A 20,036-nucleotide genomic window follows, 5' to 3' on the forward strand; every position below is an offset into this window, starting at 1 on the left:
TTAATTCTTTGCTTCTTAAAATAGTACAGGAGTTTCCAAATCCAAGCTCTGGTACAGCCCTATATCACGTAAGTCAAACTTAGAAACATCAAGAGAACCTATAAGAGAAAATCTTAGCCCAGGTGAACTTAAACTGAGTGAAGTCTACAGACATCTTACCTGTTTTAAGCAGCAGGCACATCTCCTTGCAAGAGCTGGCAAAAAGGTCTTGATAAAAGTGCAACTGCACATAGGCTAGTGAAGGCAAATTGTCTGCTTTCTAAGGCAGAACTAAACAAGGGAAATTAAACTTCCTTTCCCATCCTGAAGTCAAATAGTTTATATCCTGAATGCTTTTGAGGGAAGCCAAGAGGAAGGGAGGAAATTGTGAGTATAACAAGGTGCATGTCTAAAGAACTGCACTTGCTAAGCAGTGCCATCTATGAACTAGGTACAAGTTGTTTTTTTGCATGTTTTGAGAAAATGAATCCTACAGGCCACAGAAGCAAAATGGAATTAATTTCAGACTGATCAATTATTGCAATGTTTGTGATATTTGGTAGATGTCATGGATACCATTTTCAATTGGGAGATATCCAAGCATCATTGTGGAAACTTAACTTTTTAAGGTAAAATAAAGCTGTGCAGCAGCAGACCAATATAACCACCTTAGTGGGTTTGTCTGCTTTCTTCTGTTTTGTTTTTGCTTTAGGACTGCAGGACATTTAGGCAGCCCAAGCACAATATTGTAAGAAGGACTGTAAAGTAAAGTAGGTTTTAAAACTCCGAAATGCTTTCAAACTTTTTTAAACTAGATCTGCAAGGCTGACAGTGAGACAGGGATTTCTTCACCTCTCAGCTGTGATTATTCATCCTCTTTGATGGTATTATTCATCCTCTAAATAAGGTAGGGCACATAGCAGTGCTCACCCAGTCATCCTATCTTGATTGCAAAGTGCTTACTCTGTGCCTGCAGCACTTCCTTTCTGGAGACTTAATTTTGTTGCTGTTGTTCCTCTTTTTCAGTACTAATTGCTGCTTTTGAATACTCCTTACACAGTTATTTGCTAAAGCAGTATTCCTGGAAAGATAAGAGAGAGTTTGCCAAAGTGTATTCAACAACTGCACCAGCAGTGAGCAAGTCCTTGAGGACTCTCAATTTCAATCCACTTTTTGCAGAGTGGATTCCTGCCATCATCTGTTTAAGAAAGGGCTGGAAGTTACCACGGCTACAGTGCAATATAAAATGCATACGGGCTGCATTATGAGTCCACACATGGAAAATATTCATACTACAACATAAAGGGAAAGAAGTAGGTTTTTTACTCCATGAGAAACTCAACTGAAACTGCAATTTATTCAGTATTTTAGTTGGCATGGATATTTACCTTTCTGTAGGGTTTTTCATATATTTTCTATACTGAGTATCAGAGAAGAGAGGCACAAGGCCTATTCTTCCAGTCCCTTTCTTTTGTGGGATGGGAAATAGTAACCACAGCTTTTAGCTTTTAAGCCCAGGTTTCAAATTCTTAAACCTGAAGAGAAACCCACCGTTCCCTTCCTGCCCTTTTTATTATTTCATTCAACTGCTGATCCCAGATGCCAACTGGCATGGGATTGTTCATGCCCAGCCTCCTCCTCTTCCCCCGGCATAGCAGGCTCTGGGAACCAGTCCCTGTGGCAGCGCTACAGCTCCCAAACTCTGCCCAGGAATTTCTGGGAAAGTCCAAGGCATCCCCAGGCAAAATCCTGCTGCAGGTCTGAGTTCCCAGGACTGCTGCTGGGCTCAATTTAGTTTACTAATCTATTGTTTACTAGTATAGATGCTACACTAGATAAAGTCTTTTATGTCTCCTACAACCCCTTAAATGTTCCATCTCTGATGCCTACTTCAACATAAACAATTATTTGAATAAGGAAATTACTCACATTTTAAATCTGCATTGTTTGTTTAGGGTGAAGGTAAAATTTAAAGTTGAGGTATTTATATTACATCACTGCAAAAAATCCGCTTAACTCCATCAGCTTCCTAGAAAACATCTTAAAGCTTGTCCTGTGTTGTGCAAGAATGAATGAGACATCTGTCCCTTTGCCTCTCTTCTGGGGCCTTTTTCCACTGCTTTTGCCAGGGTCATGGTTGTTCTTCCACAGCATCTCATTTCCAGCCATCACAGCACCCACTGACCCTTCTTGACAGACTGCTCTGCATTTTTGAGTGCCTGCTGCTTTCAGTCACTGTATTGGGTGTCAAAATACACAGTGAGATTGGACATTGAAATTAATACCAGGCTTGTTGTAAGGTCCAGAATGTGGTGATAGAGCACGTCATGTAGAGCATTCCATGGTCCTTGTTCAATTTAGCCGTGACACTCTATAAACTGATGTGTCACCATCACCAAAAGTCTAGCTCGGGCCCTTTGAAGCATCACTTTTAAAATAATTTTTTGAGAGATCGACTTCTGAGGAGTAAACAACTCCTCCAAGCTGTGTTTTCCTCAGCCCTCAAACAAGCCCGGCTTTTTTCCTGTGAGGAAAGACCCTCACAGCAAAAACAAAATCCCACCTACCCATTTTGCTGTTTACTCTCCCCCTGGTTCTCTCTGCCTCCTCGTCGCGGCCCCTCGGCTGCGTCCTGGGCGCCGTCGGTGGCCGAGGCGCTCGGGGCGGCACCGTGCTGCCGTGGGACAGGAACTGCAGGTTTAGGAGCGCCCAGCACAGGCGGCCATGGCTCAGCGTTAGGCTTGGCGTTAGCATGCACTCCGGGCACGGCACACGAGGACGCGGCCGACGCCTGCGCCGGCGTGAAGGCGGAGGACGGTGATGGGATGGAGGTGACCTTGGAGGTGGTTACAGCCCCAAACGGCCTCGGTGTCTTATTGAAAGCCACGCTGGCTGTAGCAGTGACTTTGGGTGCAACAGCAGAGGCAATGGGCACAGGTTTAACTACTTCGGTAGGTTCTGCCTATGTGGGATGAAAAACAAAACAGAAACACACAAAACCACGCCAAACGCATGCACATTCCTCAGCAGGGGTTTTAGCTGTTCTCGGGGGAGATGATCCACCCAGCATGAAGCACAGAAGCAAGCTTTACCAAGAGTGCAGCCATGAAATGTATGGGAAAACAACCTGAGCCGTGCATCTTAGGAGAGGGAATGATCCCAACATGCACAATCAATATTAAATTCCACAACGCTAGCTCCTCTTGGCATATCCAAAACAGACACTCCACAAATCAAACTCACAAGAAACTGAAAAACCACTCTGTTGCAAAACCCACTGGGTAAGTCATGTGGAAAAAAACAGAGCTTTATAGAAAAATCCACATTCCATGTCTCAAACCCAATTTGAGATATGCACGTTCCCCATACACAAATGGAATGTGCAAGTGTTCACACACCGATCTGTTGCTATGACCTTTAAGAGCAGTACTCCCCAATGTCTCCACATACCCATGTCAGGTAATACTTAAGAAATCTGATTTTATTGTTTGCTTGGGTTTTTGTTTTGGGAACTACGTTTTAACATTGTTGTTCTCAAACTGTGGCCTTTAAAGGTCATGGTCAGCAGAACAGCATAATACTACACATTAATTATGTCCACTGGAGAGGCTTTTCAAGCACAAGCTATTTATAAGTAATTTCAAATTTGTAAACAGTATTTTTATCAGCAAGAAGGTCTTGAAACTGTTGCATAGAATAAAAAATTAGAACTCAAGAACAAATAATTCTCCAGGGCTTTAAGGAAAGTGAGGGGACTTGTTCTCTGAAATTACAGTATTTGGATAAGCTTCTCTCAAATACCAGGAAAGATTTCAGTATCCATTAAAATAAACAAGTCCCCACAAAAAAAAATGTTAAAAGCATTGCCAAAATAACTACCTGCTTGTTTCTCTCTTAGGTACAGAGGGAAAACACCAGCAATATCTTAAAAAAAAATGGGTTCCAAGCTTTGGAGAATAACATTTATTCACCTTTTTTTTCCTTTTTTTATAATAATTTCCAGGTTTCTCTATTCTTTTTTAGGAGGGGAAAAAAAGTAATCAAAGATCCAAATGCTGCAATACTCTTAACGTATCACATGGAAAACAAGCATATACTGGAAGTCTGAATGCCAGTGCTTATCCACAACAGGGTTTGACAGATGGGTAACAGTTAGTGCCACATGCTACATTTCTTAGTTCTGATGATGAACATACCTTTGTCACATGAAAATGATCAGGTTTTTGTATAGAAGACACTCTGGAAAAGAAAAACAAACATAATTGTAAAAAAAGAATTCTTTAATTTTTAAGTATTCCACTGTTCTACTCACCACATCCACCTATACATACATAAAATATTTAATTTTTTTTCCTCTATAGGAAACAAGAAGTTTTCAAGTTAAATCTACAACGCTGTTGTTAATATAACAAAAAGGCAATATTGAACTGAATTAATTTGTCCAGGTACAATGTTAGGAAGTCTCACATTTAGCATTAAGTACTATTAGATTTATAAATCAAAATTCTGTATCATCACTTCAGAGACTTCAACTCCAATATGCTTTCTGTTTTTCATTCTTTCACAAGAAACTGTCATATAATTCCACAGCTCTCACCAATTTATCATTCTATCACTATTTATATTTTAAATAGTGCATTGCTGATATACAGGCCTAAAACAGAACACTTCCTTCTAGAATAACACAAATCCTCCCAAAGAACTTGGCAAGTTAAATAATACAGAAACGTTTTACACAGTCTTTGGTTTTCAAAAATAAGGTTAATGTCACTGCAATTCTACAGTAATGGCAAAAAAATTTCTCCCAAACAATGGGCACATTGAAACTACTGTGTGCTGGTGGGAAAGAAAGGAAGTATGGCAATGAAAAGGATTAAGTAGATAAAGAATTGTCAGATTTTGTTATATCTAAATTGAAATGGCTATGTGTTACAGGTAAAAAGCATCTCATTCAATCGGGGTTTTTTTTCAGATTTGCATATACTTATATGCAAAAATACACACACATACACTAAAAATAAAAAAATATTAAAAACCCAGCAAAAAAATCTGATACGGTAACATTCTGTTTGCAAACATTGGTGCTGGTACATGTGAGTGTTTTCATGCTGTTCTCACACAAAATTGGCTTTTTGACACCTTTGTGTCATATTTCCAATACATCTTCTGAATAAGGTTTGGAAAAACTGCATCTGGGTTCTCATTTCCAAAAGACAATTTGCTAGGGAGGCAAAAAGGTTCATTTAACTGGAAATCAGCTAACAGAGGCCACAATTTTAAAACCACTTCTGCTGTATAAACCATCTTTTCAGAAAAACATGGACAGCTACAATTGAATTAGGCATACTTGTTCCCGTTTAACAACTCTTTTTTAAATTTTCCATTCTGCCCTCTTTTTTCTTCCCCTTAACTATTTTGTTCACAATTTTTATTCCTTCCTTCAAAGTCATTTGGCCCTCAAGCTCATTGGATCCCAGCAACAGGAATCCTAATGCAAGTTCAGTATCTACCTTACAAAAAAGGAAAATATATATAACCCAGATGCCATGCTGACAGGAGGGGAGAAAAAAATAAAAAGAAGGAAAAAATAAAGGAAAAATTGCAGAGCATGAGAAGATGTTCTGCACTTGGCCTTCCCCACTGGTGCATGGCTGCTGACACACATTATGTCCACATCAACAGCAATTCTTAACAGAGAGAGGGTTTTGTCTGCTCCGGGGAACAGGTCCCTTCTCCCCTTTCCCACAGAGTGTGCAGCCTATGAAAGCCTGACCTCTGGCCCTCCACAGCGCTGGGGTGCATCATTAATCACTCCTAATTGCAGAGTTGTCAATTTGCAGCAACAAAAGCAACAAGAAGGGAGAAAATAATGCCAATACATATGGAAACATTTCTTTATTTTTTAAGACCATCTCTACCTTAGCTACACTGGTTCATTTTTAATACAGTAACCGAAAATGTTTTATGTATCTATTAAGCTGGACCAACAGGAAGAATTAGGAAGACGTTGATTATTCAAGCCAACTACCATATTTCACACTTGAGGAAAAAAACTTCTCTTTGCTAATGCTGGACTTTTGCTTAAGTCACATAAAAGGAAAATATTTCTTTTTCTTTGTTTTTTACAAAAGAATAAAATTTGAGTTTGCAATGGATGACATTGCCTCTATACTCATCAACACAGTACTGAGCAAAAATTATTCCATGCTATTATTACCAGACAACCAAAAGACAGTTGTCAAAATTCATCCTCAAACATATCATACAAAAAGAGGGTGGAAAAAAAATAAAAAGCTTGATAACCAAAATGTCCATGATGTTCCTTTCAAACAGACAGACAACATAAACTTTTCCCCGGAAACATACTTGAACCAAGGACATAAATTTGTGTGCCCCAGACATACTTAAAACAGTTTAACTTGGCCTTGTTGACTTCAGACCATAATCAGACTAAAAAAATCTGTGATTTATCCCATATTGTAAAAGGAAAATGCTCACCCAGCAAACTGAGCCACCAAGATCATAATGTGAAAAATGCATGGTAGTTAGACAAGACAGTACGAAAGGAAATGCACACTTCAAGTCAAAAAGCAAAACACATCCAACACACACATTTAAGAAAATTCTTCCTTCAGGGCTATTTCCCACAATATTTTCATAGATACCACTGAACTGCACAGCCAAAAAGTAATTAAACCACAGAATCATGCATATTCCCTAGCTGTTAGCACTTCACTTGCCACCTAGCAATTAAACATAGCAGGATTTCATGCAGGTTTGGTCCCACTGAATGTATGAATAACTGATGACAAAGGTTTTCAGAATGAGATGACACACTTGCCCTGTTGCTACTTAATAGAAAAAGCTGGATGGCTTGAAGCATGGTATTTTCTGAATGATTTAAAACTAGCAGTTCAGCATATTAGTTTATGCAATACTTTCAATAACATACAAACAAAGCAAAGACATAAGAGCTCAGTATTTCAGGCTTATTATAAACAACTCACACAAAAGACCTTGGCAAATGATTATTGTATCAAACTTCATAAGAATTATTATAAACACCAAAAAAAGCAGCTGCAGTCATTGCTTACTGACAAACTATTAGTGAAAAGTGCATAATTTTTTGCACAGCTTCTATATCAAAGTCATTCATTTTTTTATTGGAGGCAGGGGGAAAAAAAAGCAGCTATATTTAGCTTGTGTAAACAGCTCATTTTTACCAAACATGATCAAATTTGCTGTCTAAACATACCAAAAGACAGTCCTCTCTGATGAATACTTTCATGACATTTAATGTAATTCAAAACATTCCAACTTCCAGAGCAGCCTTATTAGGAAAATGAATTAGTCCACTCTTCACTGTAAGCAGTAGGCCTTGCAAAAACTATTCATTCTTTAAATTCCCCTATTATGCATTCATTTTCCAAGTATTTCACCCAGTTAAAAAAAAAAAAAAAAAAAGACAAGCAATTTGACAGAACCCTTCTATAGTTACCAGTAAGTGGAAAAACACATCATTAAAGCTAAAACTACAGTTCTTCATGCTTCTGCAGTGAGTACAATTTGATACACCCCCTCCAAGGACTGATCATTAATGGCAACACTGTTATCTCAATAATCAACATTACAGAAGCAAACCCTCAGCCACTAAACCTCTAAATTTTCATGAAACCTAGAATCCAAAGGACATGTCAGAGCTGTCTCTTCTGAACTCCATTTAAAGCCCCATCATCCCCCATCCATTTAAACCCCCTTAGTCAAGGGACTGTAACTTAAAAAGCAGATGAAAAAGTCAACGGGCAAGTCACAAGAAGGTAACTGTTCTCATATGAGCCCTTCTATAAACAAGGGGAACACACAACTCTGGCACTAATACAGCTGCTGTGTTTGCTGTTTTCATATTTTTATAACCAGAAGGATTGTTCAAAGTCTTGTGAGAAATACAACAAGAAAGTGCAACACCTTCAGTGAGTAATAGAATCATCCACGTTGAAAAAATGTCTTTAAAATCGAACCAAGCCATAAACCTAACTCTGCCAAGTCCACCAAATGAAATCAATGATGGAAAACTTCCTCTGAACTTTATTTGTTGTTCTGAACTTAACCCTTCTAACAGAAGGACGGAAAAGAGGAAAGATTCCCTTCCCGTCTTGCATCCTTGCCTTTCCAATTTTCAAAACTAACTCCTTTTTCCTAGCTAGTGAATCACCATGAGACAAGTTTTGGCAGCACATGCTAAATCCCTGAAAAGCCACTGGTCAGATCTTTCTTCTGAAAACCTGCATTTTTCATGGTCTTGCCATCGTAGTCTGCAGTTCTGTTGGTTAGCTTCATTTTACTTCAACTGACAGGGGAGAAAGAGAAATAAATTGCTTTCTGTAAATTAGCCAACTCGTGGAACAAAGAGGACAAGCAGAAAGCATTTAACATATATAACAAGCCATGACTTTCACTGGGGGTTATCTGAATAAAAACAAATGCAGACATAATTTAAAGCACAGAAAAATAAACCATCCAAATATATTTATTTTATTCCTTAAACATAAGCCCCTTCTCCATCACAGACATAATTCATTTCTTATGAATTTTGTTCTGGCTCATTACAATAAAAGAACAGGGAAACTGTTAAGCTTGCTTCTTGCTGCAACTTACACACCTTCAGAAATGGTCTCCTTGCATACATTAATACAAAAACATATAAGTGTGTTTCCCACAGTTTTATAGAAGCACACTCTGCCCCAGGCAACATCCCTTGGTACATCAGCACTTCAGCTGATGTACCAAGGGCACTTGCCAGGGCAAGCATCTGTGGCCTCAAGATTGCAAACCTGTTCCCAGCCCAACACAAGGAAAAGCAGAGGCAGCAAAATCATCATCAAGTAGAACTCAATGAAAATTGTAATCTGTTGCAGTCACTGCAAAAAAAAAGAAAAAAAAAAAAAAAAAAAGACTTCTTTCCTTTTTTGCCTTAAGAAACAGCAATGTTTTCAAATCTGTACTCTGGTCATTGTGGTTGCTAAGAGATGGCTGTCAACATTTTATTTCATCAGTCATTCCCTTTGTTCTAGTTTATTATGCTAAGTTTACATTTAGGTGAACATACCAAATTATGACAACTCGTGTTAATTACAATCAAACAGAGGAAATGTCAGTGCTGCACCCAGAGGGTAGCTGGGCACTAGAACAGAGCAAGTTGTGGGACACTGTCCACAGATGCTACACTTTCATTAAGTTTAAAAGGGGGTAAATTAATAGAATGTGTGTGACAGCCTTTTACATTTGGTTTACACTATAGAATACTTCACATCTTCATAGTGTGCCTCCCCAAGCATATCCAGGTACAATGAAGCACTAGGTCAGGTAAAAGAAAAATTATGTTCTTGCTTTTCTGGCTTCTTGATAGTTGGCCAAATCAAATTTAGGTCTCTCCTCTTAAATTTAAATAAGGTTTGTGATTTCATCATTATGTGTTAAAATAAACAGTGCTGATATTTTAGGAAAGAAAAAGGCTGCCCTCTGCTTTGGTATTCCTACCCACAAAGGTTTAGTTGTTTTTAAGACCTCCCAAAGACAACTACTCCTCATAGTCTCATTCCTGTGGTCTGTGGCAATCCTACCAATACATTTGTAAAGAGAATTTAAGTGTAGGCAGATAATATTTTATTCTATTACAGTAAAACCAAAAACCAAACAAAAAGCTAGGGAAAAAATACCACAGAATTTATCTCACTTACCTTCAGTCAGAGGCTTTTAAAAACATGTTTTTTTCTACCAGGAAGGCAGAAACTTTAGCAATCTTGAGTTTCCATGTTATGGTTAGCCCTGACTAGGAGGGCACATCTGTACACATCTGTCCATGACTCCCCTGATTAAAGCCTGAGTAGGTAAAGCATCCCCAGTACCAAGAATGGCCGATGCCCTACAATCCTGTATGGCAGATTGCTTCCAGTTTTCTTAGAAAAGTCATAAAGCAGCCTAGATACAAGTGGTAGCTCAGCATGTCTAAACAATCACGATAATTTTTATCAGTTATGCCTTGCTATAGCTATATTTTTCTTTTCTTTAAGCCTTCCTAAAGCTGTCTTGCTAAGTAATAATATTGACATAACAGCTGAGCGCAAGTGACAAGATAAAACAATTACATATGGTTTTCTAATAAACTATAATTTACACATTTGATTTTCTTTATCAGTGCTTATTAGATAATAATTTTAACATAGCAAGCTACCTTTTAAAAACAGACATCTTAAAGAAAAGCATAGGTCTAAATAACTCAAAGATCTAGTCAATCCTCCAAAACCATTAAAAAAATTGGCTCAGCTTCAACATTGACTTCAGTCTGTCATCAAATATAAGTAATAATTTTAAAAATTCAAAACTAAGCACTGAATTATTTTTTCTAGTGCTTTCCACAATATGGTGACTAATGTTTAAATTACCTCCTTTGTTTAAAACATAGCCCAAATAAACTCAAAAGTGTAGTCATATCTATTTTAACTGGAAATTCACCACAAACAGCTCCCCAATCCTCAACATGTCCTTATTTGGTTTTTATTATTTTCCCTTAAGCGTGTGTGTGGGAATGAGCATTTTTTCTCAAATGAAGAATCTGGCAATTCAGAGAGCCGTTAGCTTATATGTTACTTCTTTTGGGAACTAAGCACACCTCTCCTCTACAAAGCAGCTCACCCATTTATTACTTCCAGGAAGTCTGAGAAGGACAGTGGAAGTGTAGTTAACCACATGGGATGAAAACTGTTTCTGAGGTGTCAGGCAGCAACAGCAAAGAAGAGCCCTGTCCTTCCCTGGGTCAGCAGCATGGGAAATGGTGTCACCCACCCGGATTTCAAAAGTATTGTCCCGAAATCTGGCAAAATCCCAGCTGCCCTACCACGTCTTGCTTCTTCCTGATTTCAGATGATACAAGGAACAACATGAGCAACCTAATTCAGCTTCTGAATTTACATCTGTGGTGTTTCAACCTGTGCATCATCCTAACTACGATATGCAGACATGTGGAGAGTCTACCACAACTGCATGGCTGTTGGGAAACCACTGAGCCTGGGACTGCTCCAGAAAAGACAGGGACATGGCAGTAGTCACCAATAATAATAATAATATCACCATGATGATAACTCTATTTAAAAGGATAAACCATGTTCATTTTAATAGGACACACTATGGGTTCAGTTATTTCCTATTAAGGTCATGAATATCATTAAGCTTTTGTCTGACTTCTCAGTGGGACTTACCAGCGAACCAGCCAATTTTCTTTCCCTGTCAGCCTCTCAGACACCTCTCTCTTCCTTCCCATGTCACCCCAGAACCAAGGGATGAATACTCATCCTCAAGGTGCACGAACACAGGATCTGACTGGCAAAGTGGCTGCCAGGGGCCTTTTCACTACAGGGACTCTGCAGCCAGCTGGTCTGTAGCTGGACAGAGAAATCTGGTCTTAAACAGAAATCCAATTCAGCTAAGCCCAGTTCATTATAGAAAAGAAATAAACAAGTCCCTAGGTGAGCAATGCTAAAATAGATTTGATCCCAAACAGAGGGGCCCCAGCCAATCCCATTCAATCCTAAATGCAGACATAGCATTGGCCAGCAAGCTGGATGGTGCAGAGACCCCAACTGATCAGTTGCCCAAGCACGGGAATTTTGAACCCCCTTTAAAAGGGAGCACCGAACAATAAACCGAGCTGTTTGTCACAAGATCCTCAGAGAGTTCTGTCATTCCTATCTCCAGCCAATGACCTAACATAAACCAGCACATACCTGAACCAGTCTTCACTGCAGCAGATGTCTGGGGAGGCTCCACAGGCCATCCCCAAAGGGAAAACCACCACAGGTAGCACTGGCTGTAGACAGCAGAGCTGCAGCACTATAAACCACATGCCAGAATTATTATTGTATCAATTTAATGAGCACGCACTTGCCAGAAGCTGTTAACTTTTCCACTACAGACCTTTGCTTTCCTTGCACTTTATCATTTCCATGAATTGTTTATATGATTATATATTTAAGGTCATTAGCTTAGCAGCATGTATTACAGGTCTAACATGCTGAGAAAAGCTATTTATGTCTCAACACAGCTGTCTGCTATAGTTCTAGACATCTAACAACTTCAGTATGGTAGTTTTCCTATATTTTCCTTTCCTTTCAACTGTGTATCAAGGCCTCAAGTTAACCTGGCCAACAGGTCTTACTGTGGCTTGACAGGAAAGAGAAGTCAAAGATGAACTGTCACACTATGAGCTGCAGCTGGAAATTATTTTGTTTTCTGCAAAAGCTAAACAAGAAAGACTGGAAAGCAGCACAGACCTTTAACAGTCCACTCCAGCAATCAATAAATTGGCCAAAGAAACCAATTATTAAGTGAAGGTACATAAAGCAAAGTCCTGCTAGTCTTCTGCTGTTTGCAACAACCATGAAAGAAGAGAAAAATTAATAAGCTCATCTGACTCCAACTATATTGCTAACTACGAAGTTTTCCTTTCTCACCATCTAGTTTTTAAAAAAAAATACCTTTCGCCCTTCTTAGCTCAAAATACTTAGGGGGTAACAGTCACACCACACTTACAGCATATGAATTAAGTTGCTTTTGTGGGCAGCTAATCACTGATGGAAAACATCTGATCATCACAAAGCCTGTTGAGATCTGTCACAATGCTGAAAACATTACTTTCATCTTGCTTCATGGCCAAAGTGAGTAATATTTGACAGGCACAGTATGTGTTTTTATTACCTCATAGGGTTTTGTGCCACAGACATGACTTTCTACTGACAATATCCTGGAATTTATCAAAGGCAGTAATTATTCAAAAAAATAGTGTGGATAAAAGCCATTAAAACAGTGCAGCTGTGAAATTCAGCTTTTACTTGGACACTAAACTCTGCAGCTACCGCTTACTTTTACATGAGGTGGTGCAACAGATACATATCTAGTTTAACTCACAGTGGTGTTACTCAATTTGCATTTAGCAGTTTTTCAGACTTCTAGAAAATACTTTACACCTGAAAACCTGCCTGCTTTTCCCAACATTACCAAACACCCCATCTTTCTTTTGCTGTTATGCTTCCATGACACTATTACTATCTTTTAAGAAGACATTTATGTTCCAAACAGCCAATCATTAATTTATTCACATTTTACTGTTCACTAGAGGAAGGTGGCAAGAGCTGATGAGTCAGGACACTAAAATTTTGTTTCTCAACAGCTGAGAACTTGCATGGCAGAGGACAGGTTTTATTTAATCAGTGTCTCATTCTTTCCTGTGGGCAGAAGCTTGGGAACAGTTTATCTAACACCACTTGTTAGTTCACTTACTTCTCCGAGGATTTTTTCCCTATTCTTTACATCCCACATACACAGAGGTGCAAAATTAACTATCTGAGCTCAGGAAAATAACCAGTTACCTGCATAGGTACTAAATACACTGTGTGGCCAGTTCAAGCTAACTTGAACTATTTGCAGCATATGAAGGGCATAGCCCATATTTAAACCATGTAAGCTTCTTTTAATCCATTTAGAGACAACTGTCCCTTGACAGATCACCACATATCCTTTTATAATTAAAGAATGCCTGCAAGTTAGCATCATAAACCATGCATGTTGGAGAGATGTGTTTTTCAAAGGAAAGCAACAGGTGTGGGGCATAGCCTGCACTGGGAAAACAAAAGTGTAAATAGAGATAAGTAACATTATTCATGGCACCCAAATAATGAGATGAGTGTTTATGAAGGAAAAAAGGACACAGATTACACAGCTGACTGAGAGAAAATGAACTTGGGCATCCTTAGGTCAAGGTAAGCTACCCATACTTTATCAGATTTTGACCCACTAAGAACCCAGAGTAGAAAAAACAATAAAAATCATCTTCCCATTCTTAATGTTTTTCCTGTCATCCCAGTGTTAGGTCAATTTTCAGAAGATTTTAAATAAATGCCATCAAGCATGTTCCACAGTCCAGATAACACCAAATACAATCCCCCTCACCCCACTTTCTGAAAAAGGGGACGAAAGTGTCTCTCTCAAATATGTTATTCAAATTCAAAGGTAAGGAGAGCAATATTTTAAGAAATGTTTAAGCTTTCCAAAACGCAAGCTTTTCCATTTATCTGGACTTGGCCAGGAGTGCAGGAAGCACCACTGCTGACGCATTACTGCCGAGCAACTGCCAGATCCCAAGGCTACTTCAGGTTCTGGCAAGTAAACCAACAGGACTTTAAAAACTTTTTGATCAGAATACATTTGGATCTGGTTCAAATTTCTTCAAGCTCACTATCTTTCTGGAAGTCTCACTAAACTGTTGAATTCAATGGGCATTTGACTTAACCCTAGCACTAGATGCTCAAGCAGCAGTGGGAAAATTTGCCTAATGTTTGCAGAGAGTCATTGTTTTATGAAGTTTCTGAGATCTTTCTAAAAACACTTATCCTTACATAACTAGTATAGAGAAGAAACAAAAATAAAAGATCAGTGTCCCAAAGCACTCCAGACAGTACAGTTATGCAATTCTCAGGAAGCTTTTAATCAGGGTCTTTGTAAATTAGCAGCACAGTCAAAAGCAGATCTGTGTTGTTGCATTCCTTAGGAAATTACAGTGGAGCAAAGCACATCAGACTTCCCCCAACCAACACAGGCTTTGCCTCTCTTTCCTAGCTTGAGACCTTGACAGCTTTGCCCTTGGTCTCCTTTGTAGGACATAACTTTCTGCAGCTGAATCAGAGGCTGCTGAAAACTTCCTCTAATAAAAAACCCCGAGGGAAATACAAAACACAAGGCAGCATGATGACAACAACAATGACAAGACTGCTTTTCATCACAGTGAAAGAGTTTCTTCAGCTTCATTTTCCAGTTCTCAGACATTCACTGGCACAAAACATGTCTCAGCAACAGGCACAAAATAACATTAGCTGTTACTACAAATTGTTTTTATAGCTGCACACTGGGATGAAAGCAGAGGCTAGAGCACTCCTGGCATCCTTGTTTCCATGTTGTAACTGGTTTGCTACCACATTAGGCTGGACACAAGCTGGCAACACATGCCAACAGCCCAGAGGGCCAAACGTGTCCTGGGCTCATCCAAAGCAGCATGGGCAGCAGGGGAGGAAGGGGATTCTGCCCCTCTGCTCTGCTCTGGTGAGACCCCACCTGCAGGGCTACATCAGCTCTGGGGTCCCAGCACAGGAAGGACATGGACAGAGATCGGGTCTAGAGGAGGGTCACCAAGATAATCATAGGGATGGAGCGTCTCTCCTATGAAGAAAGACTGAGAGAGTTGGGTTGTTCAGCCTGGAGAAGAGAAGGCTCCAGAGTGACCTTATTGCAGCCTTTCAATATCTGAAGGAAGCCTACTAGAAAAATTGTGAGGAACTCTTTACAAAGGTAATGGCCTTAAACTGAAAGAGGCTAGTTTTAGAATGGATATGAGGAAAAATTCTTTCTTGTGAGGGTGGTGAGGCACTGGAACAAGTTGCCCAAAGAAGTTGTGCATGCCTATAAGTCTTCAAGTCCAGGTTGGACAGGGCTCCAAGTAACCTTGTCTAGGTGAGTGGCGTTTATGCCCAGGGGAGGAGGCTTGGAGCCAGATCTTTAAGATCATTTCCAAGCCCAGACATCCCATGATAAGGTATTTTTGTAGCAGCACTGTGTGTTTTGCAGATCCAGCTAAGGCCTGAAGGGAGGCAGCAGCACTGCAGCATATTAGACACACAAGCACCATGCAATGCTGTTACAGTGGCGTTTGCTTGCTGTGCAAGAGTGGTGTTAGATTATTTTTGGACGTGTCTATGAGCCTCCTCATATCATGCACTCTCTTTATAAAATATAATCAGGGACTGATTTCAGCAAATGAATGGATCCCAAATGACTCTCTGTATCCCCCCCAAAAGCATACAGATATACCCATGAGTAATTTGGACCAAATACATGTAATCTGGGGCACAAAGGAGTTTGAACAGCTGCATTGCTTTGATGCAGCTGTTCACAATTACTGACATGTGTCGCAAGGCACTTCTGATTACTCTGTGTTTAATCTATATATAAATGCATTATTTTACTACTCAAAAGCTTGGCATTTAGATGGTATCTGAAAGGCTTCAAAACTGATGTCTGCCTGTTATGTCCCAGCTGGCTAGTTCAAAGTGTGCCAACAGAATTAAAATGTCACCAAAGATCATGCCCACTGAGGTATCTGTGTTATTTTAAGAAGTGGAGATAAACTGTGGCCAACTTCAGATTGTTTCTTTAAGTCTTTCACTAAATAACTAGAGACAGAGCTTAAAATAAATATGCAAGGTCAATGGCATCACAATTTACATGCTAGCTAACAAGCCCCTGCACTTTCAGAAAGGTATTGAATGGGTTGCAAGAGCTAAACCAGAAATGGGTAGAAGGGTTTTACTTGAGAGTGTGAATGGCAAATGCCCACCAGTCACATGGAAGAACCTACACACAGTTTCAGTGTTAACCGAGAAAAAAAAAAAAAACCAGCAATTACGGGGAGAACATTTTAATTATTTACCTGAAATACAAGAGCTTTGAAAGTATTGGCTCATTGACTGCAGAAAATATTAATTACAAACATTTGGAGGTTGATTTGATCATGCAAATTATTTTTATGTGGATGCTGCTTTACTAAAAGATTCTGTCTTGGCAAGCCATGGGGAGAAGTGCAACTTCACATTCTACTACCTGAAGGCATTTTTTCATGGCAAATAAATCCATGGGTCTCAGCTGCTTCCTACAAGAATCTTTAGGCATGGAAAGGCATAAATTTTTAGGCATGCACGTCTTGAGTGATCTCTTTGGACAAAGAATGAAAAGCTCAACTCTTCAGACATCTCTTAATAACACATTTATGTTAAGCAGACCAATGAACAATACAATTTTTCTTGGCCCAACTGCTATCTTTAAGAGGAAACATCCACAAACAAGGAGGAAAATAAATCACTGACTTATGAAAGACTTAATATTTCTGCAGTCTTTTGCAAAAACAAGGAAACATTTCTACACAGTCCTGAAAAATATTCTGTGTGTTTACACAAAGCTTGGGCTACCATGGTTTGGAAACCAATGAAATAGTGCCAGCCACCCTCTGGTCTCCATAGGTGATATTCCATAGTCATCTTCACTCCAGCAGCCACATGCACAAAGCCTGATTTTTGGACAATTCTCACCAGGGCTGGTCCTCACCTACCCAAGACTTTCCTACAGACTCAACTAGTCCAAGAAGCACAGAGTTTGAAACGACTGACAACAAGAACTCTCTAATGCCACATTGAAGGACTTTCATATCTACCATCACAGAAATCTGATCACCTGGGTCCTGCCCATTTTTGCCAGTTCCTGACAATTTCTACCAGCTTTCCCTTTTGCCTGCCTGACCCTTGGCAATCTACAGTGATCTAAGACAGGGACCAGCATTAGACCATTAATGACATGCTCTGTATCCACTACTTCCTTTTTTACTTACCTACACGTGTAGCAGCTAAGTCTGACAGATCCTCTGTAGGAAGAGCAACTTAAAGCAAATAAACAAAAGCATCACAAATAAACAAACCCCATTCAGACTGACAGGCAGGAAAAAAAATTGCTGAAAATGTCAAGAGGTAATTTAATTCAGTGACTAATCATGAGACAAGTTTTCTATGGAGTTTAAAAAATACAAAACCAAACAGCAGGAACATGGTGCATCATGAGAAGAATCAGATGAATTCTTCACATTTTTCACTAATAAAATCATTGGATAGAATTATACAATGAAAAGGGTAGTCAGGAGTACATATCAAATGTTTGCAATACTCTAGCTTGCCCTCATACTTCCTTTTGCCCTCACCCACAGTGTGCAGCTATTATTAACAAAGGGTCATTCTCTAATGCTAATGTATGGGAGGCAAAAAAGAAACCCACCTCACCCAAGAAAACCATCATGATCAAAATGAAAGGTGTAATTTTAAAATAAAAACTTAAAGAATACATGCTCAGGAAAACCCGCAAACTATTTACAACCTTTTTCATCTCTCTTCTGCAAAGAAAAAGCAACCAGAAAGAATAGTTTCACAGTGTCCTTTAGTCAGATCTTGACCAACAATGTGCTCTGTCTGTTAATTACTTGTTGATAGGAGAAACAGTCCAGGTCCAGCCCTGCAAGGTATTATGTTTCTCCAGGAAAGCAAATAAATGCCTCAAGCTCCATTATCTTTTATAGCAGATTAAGTCTTTCTCATTAAACAATCTTTTTTTTATTCCACATCAAGTGGGATTCAAAACTTTATAACCATATTTTATCCAAAAATACATTTGTTCTTACTAGTATAAAAAAGAATCAGACATCTAAGTAATGAATCCATCCTTCCTACCAAGATAAATCTACCAGATTAAACCATTGAATGAGTTCGTGATTTCCCTGACCTTCCCCCCAACACCACTCACCAGCTTTAAAATTATCAACAATAACATTTAATTGATTATTACTAATTTCAGCACTGGCACGCTACCTTCACTCACCTCTGTGTTGCATACCATAGGATTTGTAAGCAACAACTACACGGTGTATTGCAGAAATAGCTAATCTTAGTGGCTAATGTAAGTAAGGATCTTCAATCTTTCTGATTGAAATAAAGAAATAAAGTGACTCACAGATTTTATTAATTGACATAAGATATTCTGAAATTTAGTTGGATCCTAAATAAAACCCAACCAGTTTTTCATTAAAGTGGCTAGAAAGTGCTACTTACATGAGACATCTAATTCTCTTCTCCCTAGTTCCACTCCTGCCAAAATATCCTCTATATGGTAACTGAGATTTCATATTGGTTTTTCTTTTTTTCTTTGTTGTTGTTGTTAACAACAGTGTTGTTTATCTAAGCTGTGCCGAAACTTGATTTTGTCCCAAGTTCCAAGTAATCCCCTGTTCACAACACTGTGCCACCTGAGTCTAGCAGCCCTGCCACAAGGGAAACTTCAATCTGCCCTTTCTCCAACTTGCTCAAATTGCACTAGCAGCTTTCTTCTCCAGGACAGCTCCCTTCAGCCAAGTGCAAAAGATACAAAATCCCCATAACCATACCCTCTACATAATTAAGTTATTCAACATTGCTCCTTTATTGGCAGCCAAGAGATGCAACACAGAAATATTAGTCCAGCATTCACTTAATCATCAAGTTATTGGAGCAATCACTTATGAGTTAAGAAGATTTTGTGGAAAATGACTAACTTGTCCAATCATCATCTTCCTGCCAAGATTTTGAAGGGAGATAACTGGCAACTCTTTCAGTCAATTGTCTCCAAGATCAGTATTGACAGCAGGCACACATAAAAATTTCAGTACTTGAGAGGCTTTGAATGGAAAATATTACACATTTTTGTACTTGCAAAACCTGTTATACATTATATTTAGCCCAGTACGTGCATTTTAGTGACTCCTGTGTCACTGAGACTTATAGCCTGCACCTTATAGTGGAGGGGCTTTGTATGTAAAGGAAAAATAATCTGTTAGAAATCAAGCAGCATTAGTTACCTCTGAAGTCACTGTCCTCATTAAAACTTTGGCTTCCTACACACTGTAATACATTTTAAGAATGTATACTACATTCCATTTTTTGCATAGAAGCTTAGGAGCTAAAAGGGATAATATACAGTCAATAAACAGACTGACTGACTAGGTTTGATCATTTTCCCTCCAGAAACATTGAGTGTTAAAAGTCCTTCTCCCCTATAACGAAACTCACATTACTTGTATAATCCATTCCCTTTTGCCAAGATGGTCTCTCTTACAGAGCAGCAGCCACGGGTTAAACAGAAACAACAGACTAGGCCAAAGAAACAATCCCTGAAAATAACTGCCATTCAGAAAATCCATTAAAATGTTTGGTGAAGAGTTTATTCCAAACAGAAAGCAACATCAAACATCAGCTTCAAACCAGTCTTAGCGGCTGACATAGATTCTCTATAAAGTTTGTGCCTCTCAGACTGCACATTTATTTTACTTTGGAAGATTTTGTCCTTACCCACACCCACATAAATATGACATCAAATTTTCATGGGGT

The 20,036-nt window shown here is 39.0% G+C and overlaps 1 protein-coding gene across 13 annotated transcripts in view; it reads right to left on the reverse strand.

Annotated features, from left to right (window-relative positions):
• The window catches only part of PDLIM5 (PDZ and LIM domain 5), a 124,085-nt gene that overhangs the window by 51,135 nt on the left and 52,914 nt on the right, over positions 1–20,036 (reverse strand). For 10 of the 13 annotated variants that reach the window (XM_072928577.1, XM_072928575.1, XM_072928578.1 and 7 more), the window contains exons 4-5: positions 4,176–4,218; positions 2,547–2,941 (exon numbers count right to left, since the gene is read on the reverse strand). In XM_072928577.1, coding sequence (XP_072784678.1) covers positions 2,547–2,941; positions 4,176–4,218 — 438 coding nt within the window. The remainder of the gene's footprint in view (positions 1–2,546; positions 2,942–4,175; positions 4,219–20,036) is intronic. The other 3 variants (XM_072928580.1, XM_072928579.1, XM_032748200.3) reach the window with 1 other exon arrangement.

This window comes from Taeniopygia guttata, chromosome 4 (assembly GCF_048771995.1).
Source record: "Taeniopygia guttata chromosome 4, bTaeGut7.mat, whole genome shotgun sequence".
NCBI classification, from domain to species: domain Eukaryota; kingdom Metazoa; phylum Chordata; class Aves; order Passeriformes; family Estrildidae; genus Taeniopygia; species Taeniopygia guttata.